This window comes from Lithobates pipiens, unplaced genomic scaffold, assembly GCF_037356315.1.
Source record: "Lithobates pipiens isolate NorthernLeopardFrog02 unplaced genomic scaffold, aLitPip1_a1.2 Scaffold_13, whole genome shotgun sequence".
Classification (NCBI taxonomy): Eukaryota; Metazoa; Chordata; class Amphibia; order Anura; family Ranidae; genus Lithobates; species Lithobates pipiens.
In genome coordinates, this window is record NW_027507718.1 from 13,255,815 (window position 1) to 13,281,857 (window position 26,043).

The 26,043-nt window shown below is 44.1% G+C and overlaps 1 protein-coding gene across 1 annotated transcript in view; it reads left to right on the top strand.

Moving 5' to 3' along the window:
- SLC28A3 (solute carrier family 28 member 3) overlaps positions 1–2,567 on the top strand; it is a 95,531-nt gene extending 92,964 nt beyond the window's left edge. The window contains exon 18 of the mRNA XM_077474854.1: positions 2,173–2,567. Within this exon, the coding sequence (XP_077330980.1) occupies positions 2,173–2,290 (118 nt within the window). The 3' untranslated portion in view covers positions 2,291–2,567. The remainder of the gene's footprint in view (positions 1–2,172) is intronic.
- Positions 2,568–26,043: the final 23,476 nt, after the last annotated feature.

Consider the following 26,043-nt stretch of genomic DNA (forward strand, 5'->3'; position numbering starts at 1 on the left):
GGGGCACCTGAGCCAAGTCAAAGCTCCATGTGTCCATTCAGACACAGAGCTGCGGCCTGGCCCCGTCCCCTCTCTTTCCTGATTGGCTGACTGACTTTAATTGACAGCAGCTGGACCCAATGACCCCGCTGCTGTATCTCAGCCAATCAGGAGGGAGAGTCTTGGACGTCCAAGACACTCGTGAACATCGCTGGACAGAAATGGGGCTCGGGTAAATATTAGGGGGGCTGCAGGGAACAGAAGGCTTTTTATCTTAATGCAAAGAATTTACAATTCCTTTAACTTCTTTGGAATTACTGCATGTTTTAAAAACATTATATAATTTAGTAAATATGAATATTTATTATGGACTTATGTGTTAGGATGGACGTTTTATTTTAACCACTTCCGGACCGGCTCACGCCGATATACATCGCCACTTTGAAGAGGGATATTATTGTTATAGCAGCAGCTAGCTACCATAACCCCGGTGTGCTCTTCTTCAGTGAGCGGTCCGGTTTCAGATAAAAGTGGTCTCTGCAGCAGATTCATTGCAAGATCACTTTTATCGGCGGCGGGAAAAGGGGCCCCCCTCTCCTGACGCTCTCTGGTGCCCTCTTTGGACCCGTCAGTAGCGGCAGAGGCAATTGGGTCCTCTCCCTGGGTTGGTATGGAGGGAAAGATGGCCCCACCCACCTCCATACCATTGCAGGGCGGAAGCGACTTCAAAACATCACTTCCACCCATAGCTCTTAAAGCAACATTTTTATTTTTTATTTTTTTTATTATATTTATTTTTTGATTTTTTTATTGCATTTTAGTGTAAATTTGAGATCGGAGGTCTTTTTGACCCCAGATTTTATATTTAAGAGGTCCTGTCATTCTTTTTTTTCTATTACAAGGGATGTTTACAGAACAGTGTGAAAATAAAAAATAAAAGGTATAAATAAATAAGAATTTTTTTTAGATGTGCCCCGTCCTGCCGAGCTCATGTGCAGAAGCGAACGCATACGTGAGCAGAGCCCGCATATGAAAACGGTGTTTAAACCACACATGTGAGGTATCGCCGTGATTGGTAGAGCGAGAGCAATAGTTCTAGCCTTAGACCTCCTCTGTAACTCAAAACATTCAGAAACTGTAGAATTTTATATACGTTGCCAATGGAGATTTTTAAGGGTAAAAGTTAGTCGCCATTCCACAAGCGAGCGCAATTTTGAATGTTGGGTATCAGTTTACTTGGTGTAACATTATCTTTCACAAAAAAAAAATTGGGCTAACTTTACTGTTGTCTTATTTTTTAATTCTAAAAAGTGTATTTTTTTCCAAAAAAAGTGCGCTTGTAAGACCGCTGTGCAAATGCAGTGTGCCAGAAAGTATTGCAATGACCGCCATTTTATTTTCTAGGGTATATATATATATATATATATATATATATATATATATATATATGTGTATATAATATATAATATAATGTTTGGGGGTTCTAAGTAATTTTCTAGCAAACAAAAACTGTTTTTAAAGTGGTTGTATAGTCATAAAAATGACTTTTACCTACACTACAGGAAAGCCTATAATAAGGCTTACCTGTAGGTCAAAAAAAATATCTCCTAAACTTGTACGGTTTAGGAGATATTCCCCTCGCAATGCACCGCTGACTGTAGCGGCGCATCCGCACAGGGGATTCTCGGCTGTAAGTCCGGCAGACGCCGGACCCTGCCGGAAAGAAATCTCCCGAGCGCATGGGCGGGAGAGACGATATCACGACTCCGGCCACTCACAGCTCTGGAGCCGCGATACCCAGAAGAAACGCAGAGGGAACATGTCAACTCCCTCGGCGTGGATTGGGCCAGATGTCGGGGCCTCATTCTAAGGTAAGTATTTCATAATGAGCTAGTATGCAGTGCATACTAGCTCATTATGCCTTTTCCTTTGCAGGTCAGGAAAAAAAAACTTCAGTGGGTATACAACTGCTTTAACTTGTAAACATCAAATCTCAGAAAGAGGCTCGGTCCTTAAGTAGTTTTAAGCAATAATAGCTACTATTTTTGTTACATTTCAGAATTTCTAACCTATGTCTATTCTATCTAAATATAACAAAATATTTTTGTTGGTTTTCATGTTTTATGTTTTAAATTAGAAATTAGAAATAATGACATAAGAACTCACTAATCTTATTGCCTTTTTCATTTTTAGGGTGACTATCAACGGTCTATCAAATTCCACCACTGCAGGGAACTACAGTATGGCTTCATTGTCTGGTTGCTGCCAACTAGTAGCTTCACCATCCTTTAACTGTTCCTGGTTTGCATAGACTGACTAATAAAATATTCCTATATAAAAATTCTTTTTGCATGTATACAAATGTTAACATCATGACTTGAACTTCATTTTTAATGTAATATTTTTATTACTTGCAACAGTTGTATATATATTTTTATACTCAAATTTGTATTTCCTAAGTAAGAGTAAATATTATAATTTTGTGAAATGTTACCTTTTACCTTTACTGAAATATCAAAACGAACTTGAAATATGCCAGTGTTATTTATATGTCATAAATAGTACAATAAAATCAACAAAGATCTTAATTTCCTATTGATATGTAATATTTATTAAATCATATAGTATACACAAAAGTATTAAAGCGGAGTTCCGCTCAAAAGTGAAACGTTTGCTTATTCGTCTCCTCCCCCCCCTCCGGTGCCACATTTGGCACCTTTCAGGGGGAGGGGGGAACAGGGACCTGTTTTTGACAGGCCCCCTTCCCCACTTCCAGAGACAGTGCCGCGGCGAAGCTCGGCATCCCTCCTCCTTCCTTCTGCCGCTGGGCCAATTAGAAAGTGCAAAAGGCTTCACTGCTAGGTTCCCTTACCGGCAATGGCGACGGCTGCACCCAACCCAATCTTAAGATCGGCTGGGGTGCCGACTTTGCAGGCTTCCTGGACTATATATTAAAAGTCAGCAGCTGCAGTATTTGTAGTTGCTGATTTTAAATTTTTTGTGTGACGGGTAGACCTCTACTTTAAAGAGACTAACAGAAGCAGTCCTTTGGGCAGAGCCCTAACCACAAAATATTTGCACTTCAAAAAATGAAAAGAAAAAAATCATAGGTGCATATCATAAGTTTAAACAAAAGAAAAAAACACGCAAAGGTGCTATACATATAGATTTAAAAATATTTAAAGCTGCAAACACATACAGTATCTCACTAAAGTGAGTGCACCCCTCACATTTTTGTAAATATTTTATTATATCTTTTCATGTGACAACACTGAAGAAAGGATACTTTAGGGGTTATTTACGAAAGGCAAATCCACTTTGCACTTTTAGTGCACTTGAAAGTGCACTAAAAGTGCACTTGGAAGTGCAGTCGGTCTGAATCTAAGGGGTAGATCTGAAATGAGGGGATGCTCTGCTGATTTTATCCTGCAATCATGTGCAAGCTAAAATGCTGTTTTTTTATTTTCCTTGCATGCCCTCCTCGGATCTACAGTGACTGTGCTTCCAAGTGCACTTGTAGTGCAAAGTGGATTGTCCTTTAGTAAATAACCCACTTTGCTACAATGTGAGTGAGTATAACTAGTGAGTATACAGCTTGTATAACTGTAAATTTACCATCCCCTCAAAATAACTCAACACACAGCCATTCATGTCTAAACCTCTGGCAACAAAAGTGAGTACACCCCTAAGTAAAAATGTCCAAATTGGGCCCAAAGTGTCAATATTTTTTTTAGCCACCATTATTTTCCAGCACTGCCTTAACCCTCTTGAGCATGGAGTTTACCAGAGCTTCACAGGTTGCTAGTGGATGTTAGAGACCTTGCACCCCTCCACCTTCCGTTTGAGACTGACCCACAGATGCTCAATAGGGTTTAGGTCTGGAGACATGCTTGGCCAGTCCATCACCTTTACCCTCAGCTTTTTTAGCAAGGCAATAGTCGTCTTGGAGGTGTGTTTGGGGTTCTTGCCATGTTGGAATACTGCCCTGAAGCCCAGTTTCTGAAGGTAGGGGATCATGCTCTCCTTCAGTAGATTATATTACATACTGGCATTCATGGTTCCCTCAATGAACTGTAGCTCCCCAGTGCTGCCAGTACTCATACATCTACTTCCCAAGACAACCTCTGAATATGACGCTGAGCACGTGCACTCAACCTCTTTGGTCGGCCATGGCGAGGCTTGTTCTGAGTGGAACCTGTCCTGTTAAAACGCAGTTTCAGGGTTTTGGCAATCTTCTTATTGTAGAGCAACGATTTTTTTTTCAGATCCTCAGAGAGTTCTTTGCCATGAGGTGCCATGTTGAACTTCCAGTGACCAGTATGAGAGAGTGAGAGCAATAACACCAAGTTTAACAACACACCTGCTCCCCATTCACACTTGAGAACTTGTAACACTGACAAGCCACATGACACCAGGGAGGGAAAATAATAATTGGGCCCAAATTGTAAATTTTCACTTAGGGGTGTACTCACTTTTGTTGCCAGCAGTTTAGACATTAATGGCTGTGTGTTGAGTTATTTTGAGGGGACAGCAAATTTACACTGTTATACAAGCTGTATACTCACTACTTTACATTGTAACAAAGTGTAATTTCTTCAGTGTTGTCACATGAAAAGATATAATAAAATATTTACAAAAATGTGAGGGGTGTACTCACTTTTGTGAGATACTGTACGGTATAGTATCCCTCCCACTAAACATGTATCTAAAAAAGTTCTGCGCTAAAAGCAAACATATATAAAAAGTGTTGCATTAAGACCAAAATTCATCAAAAGACAGTTAACAGTAGACATGTGCATTTCATTTCGTTCCGAATCGAAATTCGGACGAATTTTCATTATTCGGACATTCGTATGCATCCAAATTAACGAATTACAATGCTAACGAATTCAACTGAATTCGGACAAAATTCCAATCGAATTCGAAAAAATTCTAGTCTAATCGAATTTGAAAACAATTCGAATCGAATTTGAAAACAAATTTGAATAAAAATTTAAAAAATATAAATCGATTTCTAAAAAAGAATACAGTAAAATAGAATATAAAATAATAACACAATAGAATGAAAATAAGAGAATAGTAAAGAACAGAATAGAATTTAATAGAATGTAATAAAATACAATAGAAGAATATGACGTTCTTTTGAAATTATAATTTTGAATAGTATAAATTCGAATTTGAGAATAGATTTGAAAATAACTCAAAACAAGGGAAACTAAAATAATATATATTATATTTTATTATAGTCTATTCTTAGTCTATTCTTTTCTATTATTTTATATTCTAATATCTTCTATCCGAATTTGATCCAAATTTTTATACTAAATTAGAATTTCAGAAGATGGTCTTATATATATACATATATATATATATATATATATATATATATATATATATATATATATAAAACATCTTCCGAAATTCAAATTTCCTATAGAATGAATTAGAATAGAAAAGATTTGAATAGAAAAGAATAGACTAGAAAAACAATTGAACAGAAAAGTATAAAATATTATTTTATTCTATTCCAATCACTGAGTCCAAGCCTTATTCTTCAAGGGGAAACCCTAACCCCAACCCTAACCGTAAGGCCAACCAGAACCCCAAGTTGTGGTATGTCCACTTGCCACATCACCTGCCACAAGTTGTGTATTGTCCACTTGCCACGACACCTGCCACAAGTGCCACGAAACACCTGCCACGAGTGCCACATGACCGGCCACGAGTGCCACGTAACCTGCCATGTGACCAAGTTGTGTATTGTCCACTTGCCACGTCACCTGCCACAAGTTGTGTATTGTCCACTTCCCACATCACCTGCCACAAGTAGTGTATTGTCCACTTGCCACGTTACCTGCCACAAGTTGTGTATTGTCCACTTGCCACATCACCTGCCACAAGTTGTGTATTGTCTGTCCACTTGCCACATCACCTGCCACAAGTTGTGTATTGTCCACTTGCCACGACACCTGCCATGAGTGCCACATGACCAGCCATGAGTGCCACGTGACCGGCCACGTGTGCCATGTGATCGGCCACGAGTACCACGTGATCGGCCACGAGTGCCACGTGACCTGCCACGAGTGCCACGTGACCTGCCATGAGTGCCACGTGACCAAGTTGTGGATTTCCACTTGCCACGTCATCTGCCACAAGTTGTGGGGTTCCTAGCACCAAGTGAAACTGAGATATGGGCAATATGCCAAGTATTTTTCTGCAGCAGAGAATGATATTTTGCGACGCAAGGCCAAATCACAAAAAGTGGTCTGGTCTTTGGCCAGCCAAATGGTCCAGGGCTTAAGTGGTTAACAGGGGCGTGTAATTACAATATTTGATCTAATATTTCACAGCAGGGCCCGTTCCTGCTCCCCCCAAGAGTAACTGGTCGGGCTTACAGTGTTGTGGCACCACCACCACCAAAGGCCCAATTTTTTTCTGCCCCTGTTTAAAGTGGTTGTAAACCCTTACAAACCACTTTGACCTACAGGTAGGCCTAGATTAAGGCTTACCTGTAGGTCCAAGAAATATCTCCTAAACCTATACGCTTTAGGAGATATTTACAAAAAGACATGCGCCGCAGACAGCGGCACGCAGGCGCACTGAGCACCACCACCCCCACCACCACCAAAGGCCCAATTTTTCTGCCCCTGTTTAACAGGGGCATGTAATTTTTCTGCCCCTGTTTAAGAGGGGCATGTAATTACAATTCATGATATAATACACAGCAGGGCCTGTTCCAGTGCCCACCAAGAGTAACTGTGAGGGCTTATAGCGTTCTGGTACCACCAACACCTAAGCCCCAATTTTCTGCAGAGTATATAGGGCAGGCCGTATAGTATATACAGGTGGTCCCCTACTTTCAAACATCCGACTTAAAAATGGCTCCTACTTACAAACGAAGGGAGACAACAGGAAGTGAGAGGAAATCTACCCCTAGGAAGGGAAATTTTCTCTTGTAAGAGTTAATATGGGACAAAGTTATCTCCACTGATACTTTATCACCAATCCTTGTTTCCCTAATAACCCAAAATTTTCAAAATCCAATTGTCATTGGGACAGAAAGTGAGGTGAAATCTTCTGAACAGGGGCACAGACAGCAAAACAAATGTTACGGGGTGATAACCCTTCCCTATGTTATCCAAAAAGCTTACTTTTTTTTTTTTGCTGGAGCTATACTTGTACCAAATGTACAAATGTACCTGCTCCAAATTACAAACAGAGTATACTTAAGAACAAATCTACAGTCCCTGTTTTGTTTGGACTGCCTATATATGTTCAGAGTATATAGGGCCTGGGGGGCCCCATACCTTTTCTTTTTTTAATTTGGGTGCGGGGTTCCCCTTAATATCCATACAAGACCCAAAGGGCCTGGTAATGGGCTGTGGGGGGATGGGGTGCCCATGCCGTTTTTCTCAATAATTTTCATCCATATTGCCGGTACCCGACATTACATTACAGCCGCAAGCTGTTTTAAATGACTTTTATTCCTTTAGAAATGTCATTTTGTGCAGCGACTGTTCTAAACAGGGCAAACACGTGCCACTTTACAGGCATACTATAGTTACCCCCCAGGTACAATATTTAAAGGAATATTTCACTATTTTTTAACTTTAAGCATAATTAAAATCACTGCTCCCGAAAAAATGTCAGTTTTTAAAACTTTCTTTTGCATTGATACATGTCCCCTGGGCAGGACCCAGGTCCCCAAACACTTTTTTAGGACAATAACTTGCATATTAGACTTTAAAATTTGCACTTTTGATTTTTCACGTTTGGGTTCCATAGACTTTAATGGTGTTCGAATGTTTGCGCAAAGTTTCGCTCCGTTCGCATGTTCTGCCGCAACCAGAACCAGGGGGTGTTTGGCTCATCCCTATACACCTACACAGGTTGAACTGGATGGACTATTGTCTTTATTCAACCTTACCTACTATGTAACTATGCGCAAGTACAAATGTCACAAACCGGCAAAGGTTCCTCATTCTAAGAACATGGTGACATTGGTACGAGGCTTCAGCCGATTATTTTCACTTGTTGTGTCATGGGGAACAAATTTTAAGCTAATAATGGTCCAGCTTGAAAAACAGATACCAGAAGTTTCCTTTTCCTTGTAGAGTGCCTTTGGCCAATCATGGCTCAGGGGACTAAGTCCACGCCCCACACTATGTAAGGTTGCTTACATAGTGGCCATATATAGTGTAATGAATGAGAGCAGCAAAATTACATTTCCAAAGGCAAAAAAATGTAATGTAAAACTGCTTGCGGCTGTAATGCATTGCCGGATCCCGGCAATATACATACAAATCATTGAAAAAAACAACAGAGTGAGTTCCCCCCAGTCCATTGCAAGGCCCTTTGGGTCTGGTATGGATATTAAGGGGAACCCCGCACCAATTTTCTATGAAGGTGAGGGGGCAAGCAAAGTTTGTAAGTTTATAAGCCACCGGATTGACTTGCTGAAATCTAGGACCTAATTTGGGAGAGGGCTGCCGCAGGTTAATGTTCCTGTTTGATAACCATGTCAGCTGATTAAGATGAAAGTGGGGGGCAGGTTTTCTGCGACGGTCGGACAACCCCTTGTATCGGTGTACAGATTGCAGCAGAACCTTTTTTTACGTTCCTCCAGTGCTTTGTTAATCTAGACACCATGTTGGCTGCTGCAGGTATCTCTGGGGTAAAGACTGGAAGGGAAGAAACCTGGGTTGATACCCAAAGGCAGCTCGGAAAAGGGAACATCTTAGGGAAGAGTGCCATTGCGAATTGTGCGCCAATTCAGCTAGAGGTAACATCTCAAACCAGTTGTCATGTTCAGCATTGATATAAGCCCGTAGGTAGATCTCCAAATCTTGATTGTCCCTTTCTGTTTGGCCATTAGATTGGCGGGTGGTATCCTGAAGACAGGGAATTCTTGATTCTTGATTCCCAGATGTTTACAAACGGCCCTCCAAAACAAGGAAATGAACTGAAAGGATGCTTTGGGGTAGGGGGTTTTGACAAGTCCTTTATTAAGGTCTTCTTCTTTCTGCTTCTTCTTCCATCTTCTTTCTTTTGGTCTTACTTCGGTGTTCTTCTTCCTCCATCTTCTTCTTCATCTTCTTCTTCCTCCGCTCTTCTCGTCCCGCATCTTGCTCTGGCTTCTACACAGCTCCATCCGCACGATCGTAATTTACGTAAACGGGGTGACCCCACCCCCCTCTGACATCACGGGGAAAGGCATAGGGAAGTCCCTGTGTGTCAGAGGGGGCGGGGTCACTGGGTGGCCCCGCCCTCAATCATATAAGAAGTGTCAGAAGAACCAAAGCATCTCATGGTGGAAGACTCCCACTGAGGCGGATCGTGCAGACGGAGCGGAGAAGAAGCTGGAGCAAGATGCGGGACAAGAAGAGCAGAGGAAGAAGATGAAGAAGAAGCTGGAGAAGAAGAAGAAGATGAAGGAAGAAGAAGAACACTGAAGGAAGACCAGAAGAAAGAAGATGGAAGAAGAAGCGGAAAGAATAAGAAATTAATAAAGGACTTGTCAAAAACCATCTCTTGTGTTTTTTAACCTTTTTGACACTTTTCTGAAATGGTAGGGGTACATTTGTACCCCATTACCAATTCACCCAGGGGGGCCAGGATCTGGGGGTCCCCTTGTTAAAGGGGGCTTCCAAATTCCGATAACCCATCTGCCCGCAGACCCCCACAACCACCGGACAAGGGTTGTGGAGATGAGGCCCTTCTCCCCATCAACATGGGGACAATGTGCTTTGCACCCTTCCAATGTTGGGGGCATGTGGCCCTCTTTTCCTGCGGCCCACCAGGTTGCTTGTTCGGATAAGGGTCTGGTGTGGATTTTTTAGAGGGGACCCCCACGCCATTTTTTTTATTTTGGCGCAGGGTTCCCCTTAATATCCATACCAGATCTGAAGGGCTTGGTATGGCATTTAGGGGGACCCCCACCCACTTTTGATTATTCATGTTCGTGTCCCATAGACTTTAACAGTGTTCGCGTGTTCGAACAAATTTTTTCCCTGTTCGCATGTTCTGGATGCGAACCGAACAGGGGGATGTTCGGGTCATCCCTAGTGGTGACTCATTCCTTTACTACATATGCACAGTAGGTTGGACCATCCCCTCGCTTGGCTGTAATTGTGCCTAAGCTCAAATAACACTCTGCTCAGGGACAATTATAGTGCATGCACAGTGAGAGGAGTGTTCACTGCTCCCACTTTGCAGTTTGGGGAAGTGGAAGATATGTTTACTAACGCAGAAGAATGGGGAATCAGTCATTTCAGTAGCAGCTGCTCCCTATTGTAGGCCCAGCTTATAAAGTTAGAGGTGGAAACAGCAGGATCAAAGCTTGGCAATACATCTCTAAGCTTAAATAGGTTATAAAGGTTTGTTATGTTAAGAAAAAAAAACATGTTATAACTATCTGTTCTGTGCAATGGAAATACACAGAGCAGTCCTGAACCTCCTCTTCTGGGGTCTCCCGCTGGTGCCTTCAGCTCCTTCTCTTTTGTGTCTGCCACCATAGCAAGATGCTTACTATGGGGGCATACATGTGGGCTTGCTTCTGAGTCAGGCTCCGTGCATCTTTAGACACACACGGTGCTCTGCTCATAGGATTTGATTGATAGCAGCAGGAACCAATGGCTCCCGCTTCTGCCTCTCTGTCCTGTGAATGCAGAAAGATAAAAAATGTCTTTGCTTTATAACTGATTTAGGAAATCAGTAATGATTATATTTAGAGGAAACCTTGCAAAGAACACCTCCTAAGCTGCAAAGGTAGCCATACAGAGGACCTCCTGCTTTCTAGCTCCCTTGTTACCTCCTCTCATGCTCGCCTTCAAGACTTCTCCAGAGCCTCTCCCATCCTCTGGAACTCCCTGCCCCAGTCAGTCCAATCAGCCCCTACCCTGTCCACCTTTAGGCGTTCCCTGAAAACTCATATATTCAGGGAAGCCTATCCCACACCCACCTAACTGTCCCCGAGCCACCCCCATCAAATCATTCTCTGCAGCTATTACCTTTTGTACCACCACCCCCTCCCTTTAGAATGTAAGCTCTACAAGCAGGGCCCTCCTGTACCTTTTGTATTGTACTGTAATTGTGTTGTCCCCCCTATACATTGTAAAGCACTGCGTAAACTGTTGGTGCTATGTAAATCGTGAATAATAATAATAATAATACAGAGGAATAAACATAGCATAGCCATGGTTTCAAATATCCCCCTGTCCTGTTTGGTGGGCATCCATTTAATGAATGGGACCATGTCACAATCACCCCACATCCCTGTGTACTGCACGCAGTTGCCCTGTGGTGATGCAGGCTTTTACTCGATGGACCACTCTGTCTTTTTTCTACTGTCATTTTTCTGTTTCTACTCTCCTCTGCTTATATTGTATTTTTTCACTCAAGCATCAGTTGTACAATTGTATCTGTATATCTACCTATATATTCTAGCTGTCTGTGTATTCTAATAATATGGGCACTAGATGGTGCCAGTACTCCAGTCTGTTATTTTAACACAACACAGGGAAAGCTGATAGCAACAAAAAAAAGGAAAGCTTGATTCAGAAATAGAGCTGGTGGTTATTTTCCATTTGTATGTTAGAAATCTGTATAAAACAGCACTATACTAACTAAAGTGTAATGATGAAACTAAAAATGATGTACTGTATAATTTGTAGCCTGTTACTAGAAGTAACACAGCCGTTTTTAAGTCACTGCTGTAGCATAGCTGTTGTTCAGTACATCCTTTAATTTTCCACTTTCTTTAAAGTGGTTGTAAACCCTTACAACCAACTTTGACCTACAGGTAAGCCTAGATTAAGGGTTACCTGTAGGTCCAAGAAATATCTCCTAAACCTACACGGTTTAGGAGATATTTGCCGAAAGACAGGCACTGCTGTCTACGGTGCATGCGGCACTGAGTGCGCCGCTGTCAACAGCGATATGCTGCGAGTGGCGGCTCCCGTGCGCATGCGTGGGAGTGACGTCATCGCGGCTTCGTCGAATGACAGCGGCGGAGCAGCGAGACCCACCGAGAAGATGGATGCGTCGTACTACAGGGGACAGCGGTGACTTCGCTGGCTCCTGTGTCAGGTAAGTGACACATAATGGGCTACTATGCGATGCATAGTAGTCCATTGTGCTTTACCTTTGCAGGGAATGAAAGAGGAAGTAAACTCATCAGGGTTTACTTCCTCTTTAAGAGGCCAAGCTGTCCAGCAAAAGTTTCAATTACAGGATTGTGTAACTATTTATCAATAATAGGGGTGCTTACAATGGTCACCATTATTTACTGTATATGGCTTAAACCTTTTTTATTCTGTTGCTGTAGCAACCACTTTCCGCAAATGGATGTACCCGTACATCTTCGGGTTTCAGTGATTTCTATCAGGGTCATGGCTGCAGCTCCAGTCGTAACTCTGGTATGTTTTTTTGGGGGGCCAGCGATGCTCTTTAACCATTTCCCACCCATGCTACCAATGACAGACATTCTCTAGTTCTAGGAGGGTGTCCATGGGGATCGCATTGAGAACCTGCTGGGACCACTACTGTGCTTTGAACAAAGCTGATCACAGATCAGGTAAAGGGTCAATCACACCTTTAACATCTGTATTTAGGCATAGCTCCCAACTGTCCCTGATTTTGAGGGATTGTCCCTGATTTGGAGCAATGTCCCTCTGTCCCTCATTCCTCCTCATTTGTCCCTCATTTTGGTCTGATCTATATAGATGTTTTTAAAATGCACCTTTTATCTATCAAAAAGAGTTTTCCAGCACTAAACCTTTCAGCTGATTTCTAAATTGCTGCATTTGTAAATTCCAAAAACCAATATAAAGGAATAATAGTGGTAAAAAGCACTTGTGGGTTTAACCAATCTTGTTTTTTTCTGCACAATTCTCCTTTAAGGGGGCATGGCAGGGGTTGTGTCCAGGGGCGGGCTGGGCCGGGGGGCAGGGTGGCAATTTCCCCCTAGGCTGCCCTAACAATATATGCATAATGGCCGGCGGCCACCGCTCACGATTTTTTTTTCTTTTCGGGTCAGGGCAGGGGCTGCAAGCTGAGGCAGAGGGAGGGGCGCGGAAACTCAAGAGGCATTCACTTATGTAGTGGAGGCCGCTCTGTTCCCGCACCTCCCATCGGTCGCGCTCACACTAATCCACTGACAGTGGAGTGAGAGCCAACCTGTCAGCTCGTGTGGGGGATTCCCCCCCCCTCCTCTCCTCCTCCTCTCCTCCGAACACTGCAGCCTGTGTGAGCGTCCGCCCACTCTGTTCCCTCCCCTGCTTCCTCATTGGTAGAGGGAGGGAGCCCATCAGAGCCTCCAGCAGCTGCAACGCATCGTGGGACATGTAGTCCCGGTGGCCTAATAGCAATTCCTGGGCGCAAAAAATTCCCTAGCTTGACCACAGGAAGAGAACAAACGAGAGGCTGCGGGGAAGCAGACTGTCACCCCATGAGGCTGATCCTGAGGACAGAGCACAGATAATGTAAGTTTTTTGGTGAATGTGTTTTTTTTTTTTTATTAAAAAGAAAAGTCTTACACTATGAAGATTTCTCACTTCTTTCCCATTGTTTCAAGCTGGGAGCTGATATTATTAACCCCTTCATGCCTAAACCTTTTTTGACACTTGTTCACAAGTAACAAATCTGTTGTTAGAAAATTACTTAGAACCCCCAAGCATTATATATATATATATATATATATTTTTTTTTTTAGCAGAGACCCTAGAGAATAAAATGGCAATTGTTGCAATCTTTTATGTCACACTGTATTTATGTAGCTGTTTTTCAAATACAATTGTTTTTGGAAGAAATACACTTTCATTAATTTACCACTTCAATACCGGGCATTTTCATCCCTTCCTGCCCAGGTCAGTTTTCATTGTGCGGTCATGCAACATTGTACCCAAATGTATTTTTTCCCACAAATATAGCTTTTTTTTGGTGGTATTTGATCACCTCTGCGGTTTTTATTATTTGCACTTTAAACAAAAAAAGAGTGCCAACTTTAACCACTTCAGCCCCGGACCATTTTACTGGCCAAAGACCAGACCACTTTTTGCGATTCGGCACTGCGTCGCTTTCTGACAATTGCGCGGTCGTGTCCCAAACAAAATTTACGTCCTTTTTTTCCCACAAATAGAGCTTTCTTTTGGTGGTATTTGATCACCCCTGCAGTTTTTATTTTTTGCGCTATAAACAAAAATAGAGCGACAATTTTGAAAAAAACGCATTATTTTTTACTTTTTGTTATAATAAATATCCCCCAAAAATATATAAAAAAAATGTCTTTCCCTCAGTTTAGGCCGATACGTATTCTTCTACATATTTTTGGTAAAAAAATCGCAATAAGCGATTATTGATTGGTTTGCGCAAAAGTTATAGCGTTTACAAAATAGGGGATGGTTTTATGGCATTTTTAGTAATAATTTTTTTTTACTAGTAATGGTGGCGATCAGCGATTTTTATTGTGACTGCGACATTACGGCAGACACATCGGACATTTTTGACACATTTTTGGGACCATTGTCATTTATACAGCAATCACTGCTATACAAATGCAGTGATTCCTGTGTAAATGACACTGGCAGTGAAGGGGTTAACCAGGGGGTGGCAGTGTAGGGGTTAAGTGTTCCTAGGGGTGTGTTACTAACTGTGGGGGGGGGGCTGGGCTTTCATTTAGTGAACACTGATTTCTGCTCCAATCACATGGAGCAGAGATCAGCATCATTTGTTGCTAGGCAGAACGGGGAGATGCTGTTTACAACGGCATCTCTCCATTCAGCCGCCCCGTGAGACGATCGCGGGTATGCCCGTGGCGATCGAGTCCGCGGGACCCGCGACCGGACTCACAGGGGTCCTGACCAGATTGGATGTACCTGTACGCCAATATGCCTGCCTGTGCCATTGTGCCGACGTACATCGGCGTGCGCTGGTCGGGAACTGGTTAAAAAAAACACAATATTTTTTACTTTTTGCTATAATATGCCAACTTAAGCCTTAACAGTTTAGGCTGATGTGTAATTTTCTACATATTTTTGGTAAAAAAAATTGCGATAAGCAGTAATAAGTTATAGCGTCTACAAAATAGGTTATTGATTTATGGAATTTTTATAATTTTTTTCTTTTTACTAGTAATGCTGCAATTTTTATTGTGAATGTGACATTGCGGTGGACAGATCGGACACTTTTGACACTATTTTGGGACCAGTGACTTTTATACAGCGATCAGTGCTATAAAAATGCACTGATTACTGTATAAATATCACTGGCAGGGAAGGGGTTAACACTAGGGGGCAATCAAGGGGTTAAATGTGTTACCTAGGGAGTGATTCTAACTGTGGGGGAGATGGGACTGACTAGGGAGGAGACCAATCCTATATACTAGGAACATACGATCTGTCTCCTCTCCCCTGACAGGTTGTGGATCTGTGTATTTACACACACAGATCCACATTCCTGCTCTGTCATGAGCGATTGCGGGTGCCCGGCAGACATCACAGCAACCGGGTACGTGCATCGGCTCCTCGGTGACGTGTACCTCAGTGTACAGCCAGGAAGCCAAGGATGTCCTATGATAAAGAGCACACTGGTGACATCTATCATAGAACCTGGTCCAGGAGGCACGACTTCGTATGACAGAAGCCGCACTGGGTAAGCGGGAGATCTCCGCTCTGTGTTATCCAGCAGCTTTTCTCTCTCTAATCCCCATGCACTGAACAGACTGCATTGATGGGCTATGGTGAGGCTGCATTGATGGGCACTGACAAGGCTGAGCTGATGGGCACTGGTGAGGCTGCATTGATGAGCACTGATGAGGCTGCATTGATAGACACTAGTAAGGCTGCATTGATGGGCATTGGTGAGGCTGCATTGATGGGCACTGTTGATGGTGAGCTGATTCGTGGATTAATGGGCCACTTGACTAGAATTGCCCCCCAGGCCTAAGGCTGCCAGCCCTCCCCTGGTTGTGTCCTATGCCTGCATGCTTTTGCTGATAGGTGTTCCTCATTCCCATCTCAAAAAGTTGGGAGGTATGCAGTGGCCCTTTACAACATGATCACTGTGTCCAGTCACAAGCAATCACACAAGCAATCACACAAGCAATCACAGATGTAAACACAGGTCTTTGCCTATTAATGGCTCTCTTTCCCTCACACAGAGACAGCAGGGGTTATTTAGGAAAGGGAAATCTACTTTGCACTTCCAACTGCACTTTTTTAAGTGCAGTCACTCTAAATATAAGGGGTAGATCTGAAATGAGTGGAAGCTCTGCTGATTTTATCATCCAATCATGTGCAAGCTAAAATGCTGTTTTTTATTTTCCTTGCATGTCCCCCTCAGATCTACAGTGACGTTACTTCCAAGTGCACTTTCAGTGCAAATTTTATTTTCCTTTAGTAAATAGCCTCCAGTGTGTGATGGAAGGAGAGCCAGATCTGTGGTTCACAATGCTCTGATCATCAGTGCCACCTCATCAGTGCCCATTAGTGCCGTCTCATCAGTGCAGCCTCATTAGTGCCCACCAGTGCAGCCTCATCTGCGCACATCAGTGAAGAAGAAAAATGTATAACAGAAGCTATGAAAAACGTTTTTTTTCCCCCCAAATTTATATTATATATTATATTATATTTATATTTTTATTTATTTAGCAAAAAAATAAAAAACTCTGTAATGATTAAATTCCACAAAAAAAAACCTCAATCTGTCTCCAAAAAATTTGTGTTGCATGCCTGAATAATTGTAATTCAAATTCTGACAGTGCTGAAATCTGAAAATTGGACTGGGCAGGAAGGGGGTGAAAGTGTCCAATATTGAAGTGATTCATGTAAAAGTGATCCAAACAGCTATTTAGTTGCTGGATCACTTTTAAAGTTGGCCACCTCCTGCCTTGCCAGGCTCCCATATTCCACTGGGAAGCCCAGAACTGAAGTGGCCAGTCCGGTCTGCACACTATAGAGATGAAGGATGAGCTTTCATTCCCCGATCAACTCTATGGTGTATGAGACCGGAAGCAACAACGATTTTGTCACTTTGGGTTTTGGTTTCAATTTGTTCCTTATAAGTTGTTGCTGTCTTGTAAAGCATCTACTCAAACCAATCTTAGATTGATCAAATGCTTTTAAGGGCAGAGGAGAGATTTTGGGTCTCTTAGTAAAGGGTACCTGCCACTGTCCACGCTATCACATGGGATGTTGATCATCTCTTGTGTTAGCAATAAAATGTTTAACAAATTGTGCCTCCACCCCTCCCCTCTCAAGCACAAATGCACACATACCTAGGTCCCGCACACATATGTAAATGGTGATTGCACCACACATGATGCTTTGCCACGAATCTCAGAGGGCAGGGACAATCCTAGGGGTCATAGACGCCTGGGTGCAAAAATATTTCTGGCGCCCCCACGTGGGTGTGGTCATCTTACTAACTTCTCCCCATTACAATGACTCAAACACAGAGATGCTCCCCTAAGGAGTCTTCATTACCCTGGGATCCTCCCACGATCTCTTGACAATAAACAAAATACAGGAAGAGAAGCAGAGTATGCTAATGGAACCTGGGCGGAGGGTCTCTCTAATGGACACAGAAAAGGCTTCTGTTAGAGAGCCTGTTAGAAAGAGCCCCCAGACATACTGCAGACATAGTACAGGAGATGGTCAGAGACTGCAGACATGATACAAAAGATGGTCAGAGACTGCAGACACGATACAAGAAATAGTCAGAGACTGCAGACATGATACAGGAGATAGTCAGAGACTGTGAGAGAGTGTTCCATCTCTCTCACAGGAGCTGGTCTAGAAGGCGGGACTTTGTTACAGCGCCACCGGTCATTTCAGACCAAAGCTTGTGTGGTGTGTGCAGGCCCAGACTGAGCCAAAATTTAGGCCCGGCATTTTAGATTGAGCAGCCAATGTGCAGCCCCTCTACAGTGCAGTGCCCCTAGCAAACACAACCCCCTAATCACAGTGCCCCTTGATGTCATGCCCCCCTCCGCTTTTCTCTCTACTCACAGTGCATCCCTTTATTCTCTGCCTTCCCTGCACAGTCATATCTTATGCAGAGCAAAGTAAGGAGTCAGCCTGCGTGTCCTTTTCCATCCCCTGACATTGTCAACCTATCAGTAGGGCAGGGGCAAGAGGAGCTGAAGATCTGGATCATATTAACAAGCGGGTGACAACATGCTTGCTAATATGGATGAGCCGAACACCCCCCGGTTCGGTTCGCACCAGAACTTTCGAACGGACCGAAAATTCGTACGAACTTTGGAACCCCATTGAAGTCTATGGGACTCGAATGTTCGAAATAAAAAGTGCTAATTTTAATGGCTAATATGCAAGATACTGTCCTAAAAAGGGTTTGGGGACCTGGCTCCTGCCCCAGGGGACATGGGTCAATGCCTAAAATGTTTTTAAAAAGGGCCATATTGGCGGGAGCACTGATTTTAATGACGATTAAAGTGAAAAAAAAAGTGAAATATTCCTTTAAATATTGTGCCTGGGGGGTGTCTATAGTATGCCTGTGAAGTGCCACGTGTTTCCCGTGTTTAGAACAGTCCCTGCACAAAATGACATTAAACAGAAAAAAGTCATTTAAAACTGCTTGCGGTTTTAATGTAATATCTGGTTCCGACAATATGGATAAAAATCATTGAGAAAAATGGCATGGGTAGCCCCCCCTGCCCATTACCAGCCCCTTTGGGTCTTCTACGGATATTAAGTGGAACCCCGTACCCATATTAAAAAAAGGAAAGACGTGGGACCCCCAGGCCCTATATACTCAGAACAGCAGTATACAGGCGGTGCAAAGAAGACAGGGACTGTGTAGATTTGTTGTGTTAAGTAGAATCTGTTTGTAATTTTCAACTGGTACATTTTTAAAGTGTAGCTCCAGTCAAAAAATCTATTTTTAAGCTTTTTGGAAAACATAGGGAAGGGTTATCACACCTATATAATTTGTTTTGCTGTCCGTCTTTTTTCATCTCACTTGCTGTTGTCTCCTTCCGTTTGCAAGTAGGAGACATTTGTAACATGGATGTTTGAAAGTAGGGGCCTGCTCTATATGCTCTGCAGAAATGGCGGAACAAGGTGTTGGTGTTGCCACAGCATTGTAAGCCCTCAAAGTGGGAAAAATGTACCTTTGGTGGTTGTGGTGCTGGTGCTGGTGCCACAACACTATAAGTCCTCACAGTTACTCTTGGTGGACACAGGAATGGGCCCTGCTGTGAAATATTATATCAAGAATTGTAATTACATGCCCCTGTTAAACAGGGGCTGAAAAATTGGGCCTTAGGCACTGGTGCTGGTGCCACAACACTGCAACCTCTCCCATATACTCTAGTTGTAGTGCAGGAATGAGCCCTGCTGCAAAGCATTGCATCAAAAATTGTAATTTAACGCCCCTGTTAAACAGGGGCTGAAAAATTGGGCTGGTGGCATCACTCAGAACCAAAAATGTTCTTCCAACATATCAGCGGAGGAGGAAGAGGATAGACAATCAACATAACAGGACAGTCACTCAGAATCAGCATAGGCAGTCTTGAAGGGATGTGATATTTCAAAAAAATTATTCGGTTACATCAGCTTCAGGTGCTTGGTAGCTGTGGGTGATCCAAGACTGATTCATCTTGATGAAGGTCAGTCGATCAACTGAGTCGGTGGAAGGCGCACCCTGTGATCGGTAACAAAGCCACCAGCAGCACTGAAGGTGCGTTCCGAAAGAACGCTGGATGCAGGACAGGCCAGTAGCTCAGTTGCATACTGTGCAAGCTCTGGCCAGTGATCCATCCTCAAAACCCAGTAAGCCAGAGGATTTTCGGTGGGAAAGGTGTCCAAGTCTGACCTTGCCCCTAGGTATTCCTACACCATGTAAATCAGAGGCTGGCTATGGTTGCTGGAACCGATCATACCTTGGGGCTGCAGACTAAAAAATTGTCTGAACGCATGGGTCAGACGGCCACCTTCTCCACCGCTCCTTCTGACCGATGCCTCAGCAACACGTTGTCCAGGACCAGGAGTTTGTAACCTCCCAGTCTCTGGGAACGCGTTGCACAGACCTTTCTGCAAGGCCTCCCGGAGATGTCTCATCCTCTGCTCCCTCTTCAACGGCACGATAAGGTCAGCAACCTTATCCTTGTACCGTGGATCAAGGAGAGTGGCCAGCCAGTAATGATCCGAAAAATACGAGGATCCTTCCACGGGCTTTGCAGGATCAGGGAGGCCATGCAGCGCAGGTTAGCTGAGGCATTCGGTCCGGAGTCCTCTGGGTCACTAAGGACAAAATGATCCGCAGCTACCTCCTCCCAGCCACGTACAAGTTCACGGGTTTCTTGGGACTGTAAATCTTTCCTACAAGACTGCTGCTGCTGCTGATGCTGAGTGCCAGCCTCCACCTCCATGCTGACACAATCATCCTCCTCCTCCTCCTCCTCCTCATCCTCTTCCTGTGTGATGGGTGGCACAGCAGGAACACTGTCTGGATAAAGGGTGCCTTGAGAGGCAAGGAAGTCCTCCTCTTTCTGCCTCTGTTCTGCCTCAAGTGCCCTGTCCATTATTCCACGCAGCGTATGCTCCAAGTGGTGGACAAGAGGTACAGTGTCACTGATGCATGCACTGTCACAGCTCAACATCCTTGTGGCCTCCTCAAATGGTGACAGGACAGTGCATGCATCCCTGATCATGCCCCACTGGCGTGGTGAGAAAAAACTGAGCTCCCCTGACCCTGTCCTGGTGCCGTAGTCGCACAGGTACTCATTGATGGCCCTCTGCTGTGTGTGTGGCCAACGTTGAGTTCCACCTGGTGGGCATGTCACATATAAGGCGGTTCTTGGGCAGGTTCAACTCCTTTTGGAGCTCAGCCAGCTGAGCACAGGCATTAAATGATCGGCGGAAATGCACACAGACTTTCCTGGCCTGCTTCAGGACATCCTGTAAGCCCGGGTACCTGCCCAAGAACCACTGCACCACCAGGTTAGGGACGTGAGCTACACAGGACACATGGGTCAGTTGTCCCTGTCGGAGGGCGGAGAGGAGGTTGGTGCCATTGTCGCAAACCACCATTCCTGGCTTAAGCTGGTGTGGCATCAACCACCTCTCAGCCTGCCCCTGCAGAGCTGACAAAACATCTGCCACAGTGTGGCTCCTGTCCCCCAAACAAACCAGCGCAAGCACGGCATGGCATCGTTTTGCCTGCGTACTTGCGTAGCCCCTGGAACGCCTACGGGGCACTGCTGATTCTGAGGACAGAGCACTGGAAGAGGCCATGGAGGAAGAAGAAGAGGAGGGGGTGGAGGAGAGAGGTGTGTCACAAACAATAGTAGCATTTTGGAGGCATGGTGGTGGAACAACCTCCAACACTACTGCACCCAGAGTAACTGTGAGGACTTATAGTCCAGCACCACAACCACCAAAGGTCAATTTTTCTACCACTGTTCAACAATGGCATGTAATTACAATTCTTGATATAATCGTTCACAGCAGGGTGCTCCAGCGCCCACCTAGAGTCCCTTTGAGCGCTTACAATGTTGTGGCAACACCAACACCTTGTTCTGTCATTTCTGCAGAGAATATAGGGCAGGCCCCTACTTTCAAACATCCAACTTACAAACGTCTCCTACTTGCAAATGCAAGGAGACAACAAAAAGCCAAAAAGCTTAAAAATAAATTTTTAGGGAACATATGTTGGTGCGATGGCATTTAATGCTGGAACTGGCTTAAAGTTCATTGACGTGTTGGTTTGTAGCTGTAGATTAGTGTGCTTGCCAGGAGGTACTTGGTTAGTGCCAAAGTAAGGTGGACAGTCTGTTATATGCATACCAGTGTTTGCTTTCTGAGATGCTGCAGTCTGGTGTACTAGAAGATATAAAGACAAATTGTCTTGAGGTACAGATAAGAGACTTTGAGTGTTTTGGTTGCTGTGACAGGGAGTTGACATTCTGGAGAGGTATGTGAATAATCCGAGGCACAAGATACAAGTGTGTGCAACTGTTGTCTCTTTGGCTTTCACTAGCGGCTTGTTCTAAGACCCTTAACCTTGCCATAGCTGCGGCATGCTCAGATTGTTTTTCCAAAACATCCATTTCTGCTTTCTGGTGTGCAACTTCAGCTTCATTCTCTGCTTTCTGGCATGCGGCTTCAGCTTCATTCTCTGCTTTCTGGCGTGTGGTTTCAGCTTCTTTCTCTGCTTTCTGGCATGTGGCTTTAGCTTTTTTCTCTGCTTTCTGGCGTGTGGCTTCAGCTTCTTTCTCTGCTTTCTGGCGTGTGGATTCAGCTTCTTTCTCTGCTTTCTGGTGTGCAACTTCAGCTTCATTCTCTGCTTTCTGGCGTGCGGGTTCAGCTTCTTTCTCTGCTTTCTGGTGTGCGGGTTCAGCTTCTTTCTCTGCTTTCTGGCGTGTGGCTTCAGCTTCTTTCTCTGCTTTCTTTTGGGCGAAAGCTTCCTGAATTTTAGAAGCTTCAGCATCTGCACGGGCCTTTATGAGTTGTTGACTGAATGCAGAAGATCTTGATTGTAGGGATTTGGAAGATCTTGTGGAGCGTCTAGTAGATGCAGAGTGATAAGATCTGTATTCATGAAACCATTTTATTCTCACTTCTGCCTTTGTCTATGTTTGCACCACTAAATTGCCTCTTTCAAGATTGAGCTCCTCAAATCCCTTTCTTTAATGACCCTTGACTGATGTACCGCTTTAAGAGACCAGTATATTTAACACACAGGGGCTGATTTATGAACATGTTGGCGTATTTGTGTGCTCAGGAATAGTTATTGCGACATGGTGTATACTTAAACGAATAGAAACCTGCTGGTGCCTTGCGCCTAATGCGCGGAATCGTTGCAAGCATGGACGCAGACACATTCTCAAATACAGAGCAGACATCGGGCACTTGCTCATTGTAATGCTGATCATGTTAATGAGCTTTTCCTTATCACATGGATAATATTGCTTCCAGTTTTATTCCATTCATTAATTTCTTTTTAAAACAACTCAATATTCATTCTAGCGATCCTCCTATCAACACCTGTATGGCGTTAAACTTTCAGTACCGTACACAAAACTATATGGCGTTAAACTGGCAGTAACACACACAGAACTATATGGCGTTAAACTGGCAGTAATGCTGCGTACACACAATCAAATTGTCCGGCGGAATTGGTCCAGCAAACAATCCGGCGGACTTTATAACGAACGGACTTGGCCACACACAGACGCTCCGAAAGTCCTGCAATTTCTAACGTGATGACGTACAGTACGTACGACGGGACTAGAAAAAGGAAGTTCAATAGCCAGTAACCAATAGCTTCCTTCTCGTACTTGCTTCAGAGCATGAGTCATTCTTAGTCCGCCGGACTAGCACACTGATGAACGGATTGTCCGCTGAATGCCAAGTCCGGCGGACAAATTTTGAGTCAAAACTACTTTCTAAGTCCGCCGGACCTTACGATGAAAAAGTCTGCTGGAGCACACACACAATCAAATTGTCCAGCGTACTGTGTCAATTTGATCGTATGTACGCGGCACACAAAATGATATGGCATTAAAAAGGCAGTAACGCATACAAAACTATATGGCGTTAAACTGTCAGTAACGCACACAGAAGTAAATGGCATTAATCTAGCAGTAACGCAATTTAATAGATGATGTTCAACTACAATGACGATATCTGAACTGTCCTTACTCTATAGCTGTCCCTATTCTATTAGCTATACAATAATGTTAAGATTACTGACACGGTCTCACTACACCACACTGAAACTATATGAGCTGTCCCTACTCTAGCTGCACACTGTGCAAAGATGAATGATAGTCCTCCTCAATACACTCACACTATCCCTAGATTGAAACTAAACTAATATTCTATACTGACAATTGAAGCAAAATAGCACAGCATAGTGCACTAACTAAATGATATCACTGAACAGAGCCCTGTTCTATCTCTCTCCATGCCAAAATCGCACTGAAAATTGTTGCCATTGAAAGAATACTTTTATACTGTGGGGCGGTATAAAAGTATTCACTGCTTCAGCCAATCAGGGCTTGCAATGCACTGTTCAGCACTGCAATGCATTCTGGTCAGTTTGGGGGGCCAGACAAACAGTCAAACGACCTGTTTGGCTGTTCGTCAAATGTCCGAACAGCTAAAGTTTGGTCTTGGTCGTATGCTCGGGCAGAACTGTTCGCCCATCCCTACTCGCAAACTGTACTTCTTAGGGCTTTCTTGCAACAATGACTTTCTTCTTGCCACTCTTCCATAAAGGCCAAATTAGTGGAGTGCACGACTAATAGTTGTTCACTAAGGTTCTCTAACAAACCTCTGAGGGATTCACAGAACAGCTGTATTTATACTGAGATTAAATTACACACAGGTAGACTCTATTTACTAAATAGGTGACTTCTGAAGGCAATTGATTCAACTACCTTTTTAGTTAGGGGTCTCAGAGTAAAGGGGGCTGGATACTAGTGATGGACGAACTTCTGACGGGACGTTTCACAAACGTGATCTGCAAACGTGCCCAAATGTTCGCGGACCCCATTCACTTTAATGGCAGGCAAACTTTAAAAACCTCTAGGTCATATTTTCAGCCACAAAATACTTACTAGCTGTGCACACATAGTCCCACAACATGGACACTGACATACTATAAGTATTAAGTGAATCTGGGATCGACAACGACAAGCATTCTTTTTTTATCTGTGAAATTTTGACAATTCAGGAGCGCATGAAGGCCATGGAGGAGAGGTAAGGTCAGGCCAGACTATGAAGGGGGTGCAGGAGATGATCAGTGCCACAGTCAAGGCAGCGAAGTCCTGTGCCAGTGTCCCAGTGTGCCAACCTGTGCTTGAGCCCCTCCCTCTGCCCGGCCCTTACCCCCACCTATGCAGGGCTCCACTGCGGTGGTCCGGAGGTGCCAGTCCAGTGCTGATCCTCAGCCATGGTGCTGGCACTGCCTGCTGATTGGCTTCTCCGCTGCTATCTCCCTCACTGTCTGAAACCAGTACCGCGATAGAGACTGAGCACTGACACCAGCACAGAGATAGAGAGCACTGACACCAGCGCCGTGATAGAGAGCACTGACACCAGCACCATGATAGAGAGCACTGACACCACACCAGCACCGATATAGAGAGCACTGACACCACACCAGCACCGAGATAGAGAGCACTGACACTGACACCAGCACTGAGATAGAGAGAGAGAGCACTGACACCAGCACCAAGATAGAGAGAGCACTGACACCAGCACCAAGATAGAGAGCACTGACACCAGCACCGTAATAGAGAGCACTGATACCACACCAGTACCGTGATAGAGAGCACTGACACCAGCACTGAGATAGAGAGCACTGACAACACACCAGCACCGTGATAGAGAGCACTGACACCAGCACCATGATAGAGAGCACTGACACCAGCACCGTGATAGAGAGCACTGACACCAGCACTGAGATAGAGAGCACTGACATCACACCAGCACCGTGATAGAGAGCACTGACACCACACCAGCACCGTGATAGAGAGCATTGACACCAGCACTGTGATAGAGAGCACTGAAACCAGCAAAATGATAGAGAGCACTGACACCAGCACTGATACCAGCAACTCGCTGCGGGACCCAAAAATATGACACCGCTAAACCTCTTCAAACAGGAGGGTACGGGCATATAGTATGGTGTGCTTTTTTTGTACAAGTGAGCCAAAGGTAGAAAAAAAGTTTGTGTGCTAGATTATATGAATCGTTTATAGAATTATGCATATACATGGTCTACTGGTCACATGTGTTGAATTCCTCCGAGATCCATGCCTCATTCATTTGTATAAATGTGAGGTAGTCAACACTGTCGTGAGCTAAGCGAGTACGCTTATCGGTCACAATCCCCCCTGCTGCGCTGAACGTCCTTTCGGACAGGACACTGGACGAGGGGGAAGCCAACAGTTCCATTGCAAATTGGGCAAGCTCTGGCCAGAGGTCAAGCCTGCCCACCCAGTCCAGGGGTTCATCACTTCTCAGAGCGTCCACATCGGCGGTTAACCCGATGTAGTTGGACACCTGTCGGTCTAGGCGTTCCCTAATGCTGGAT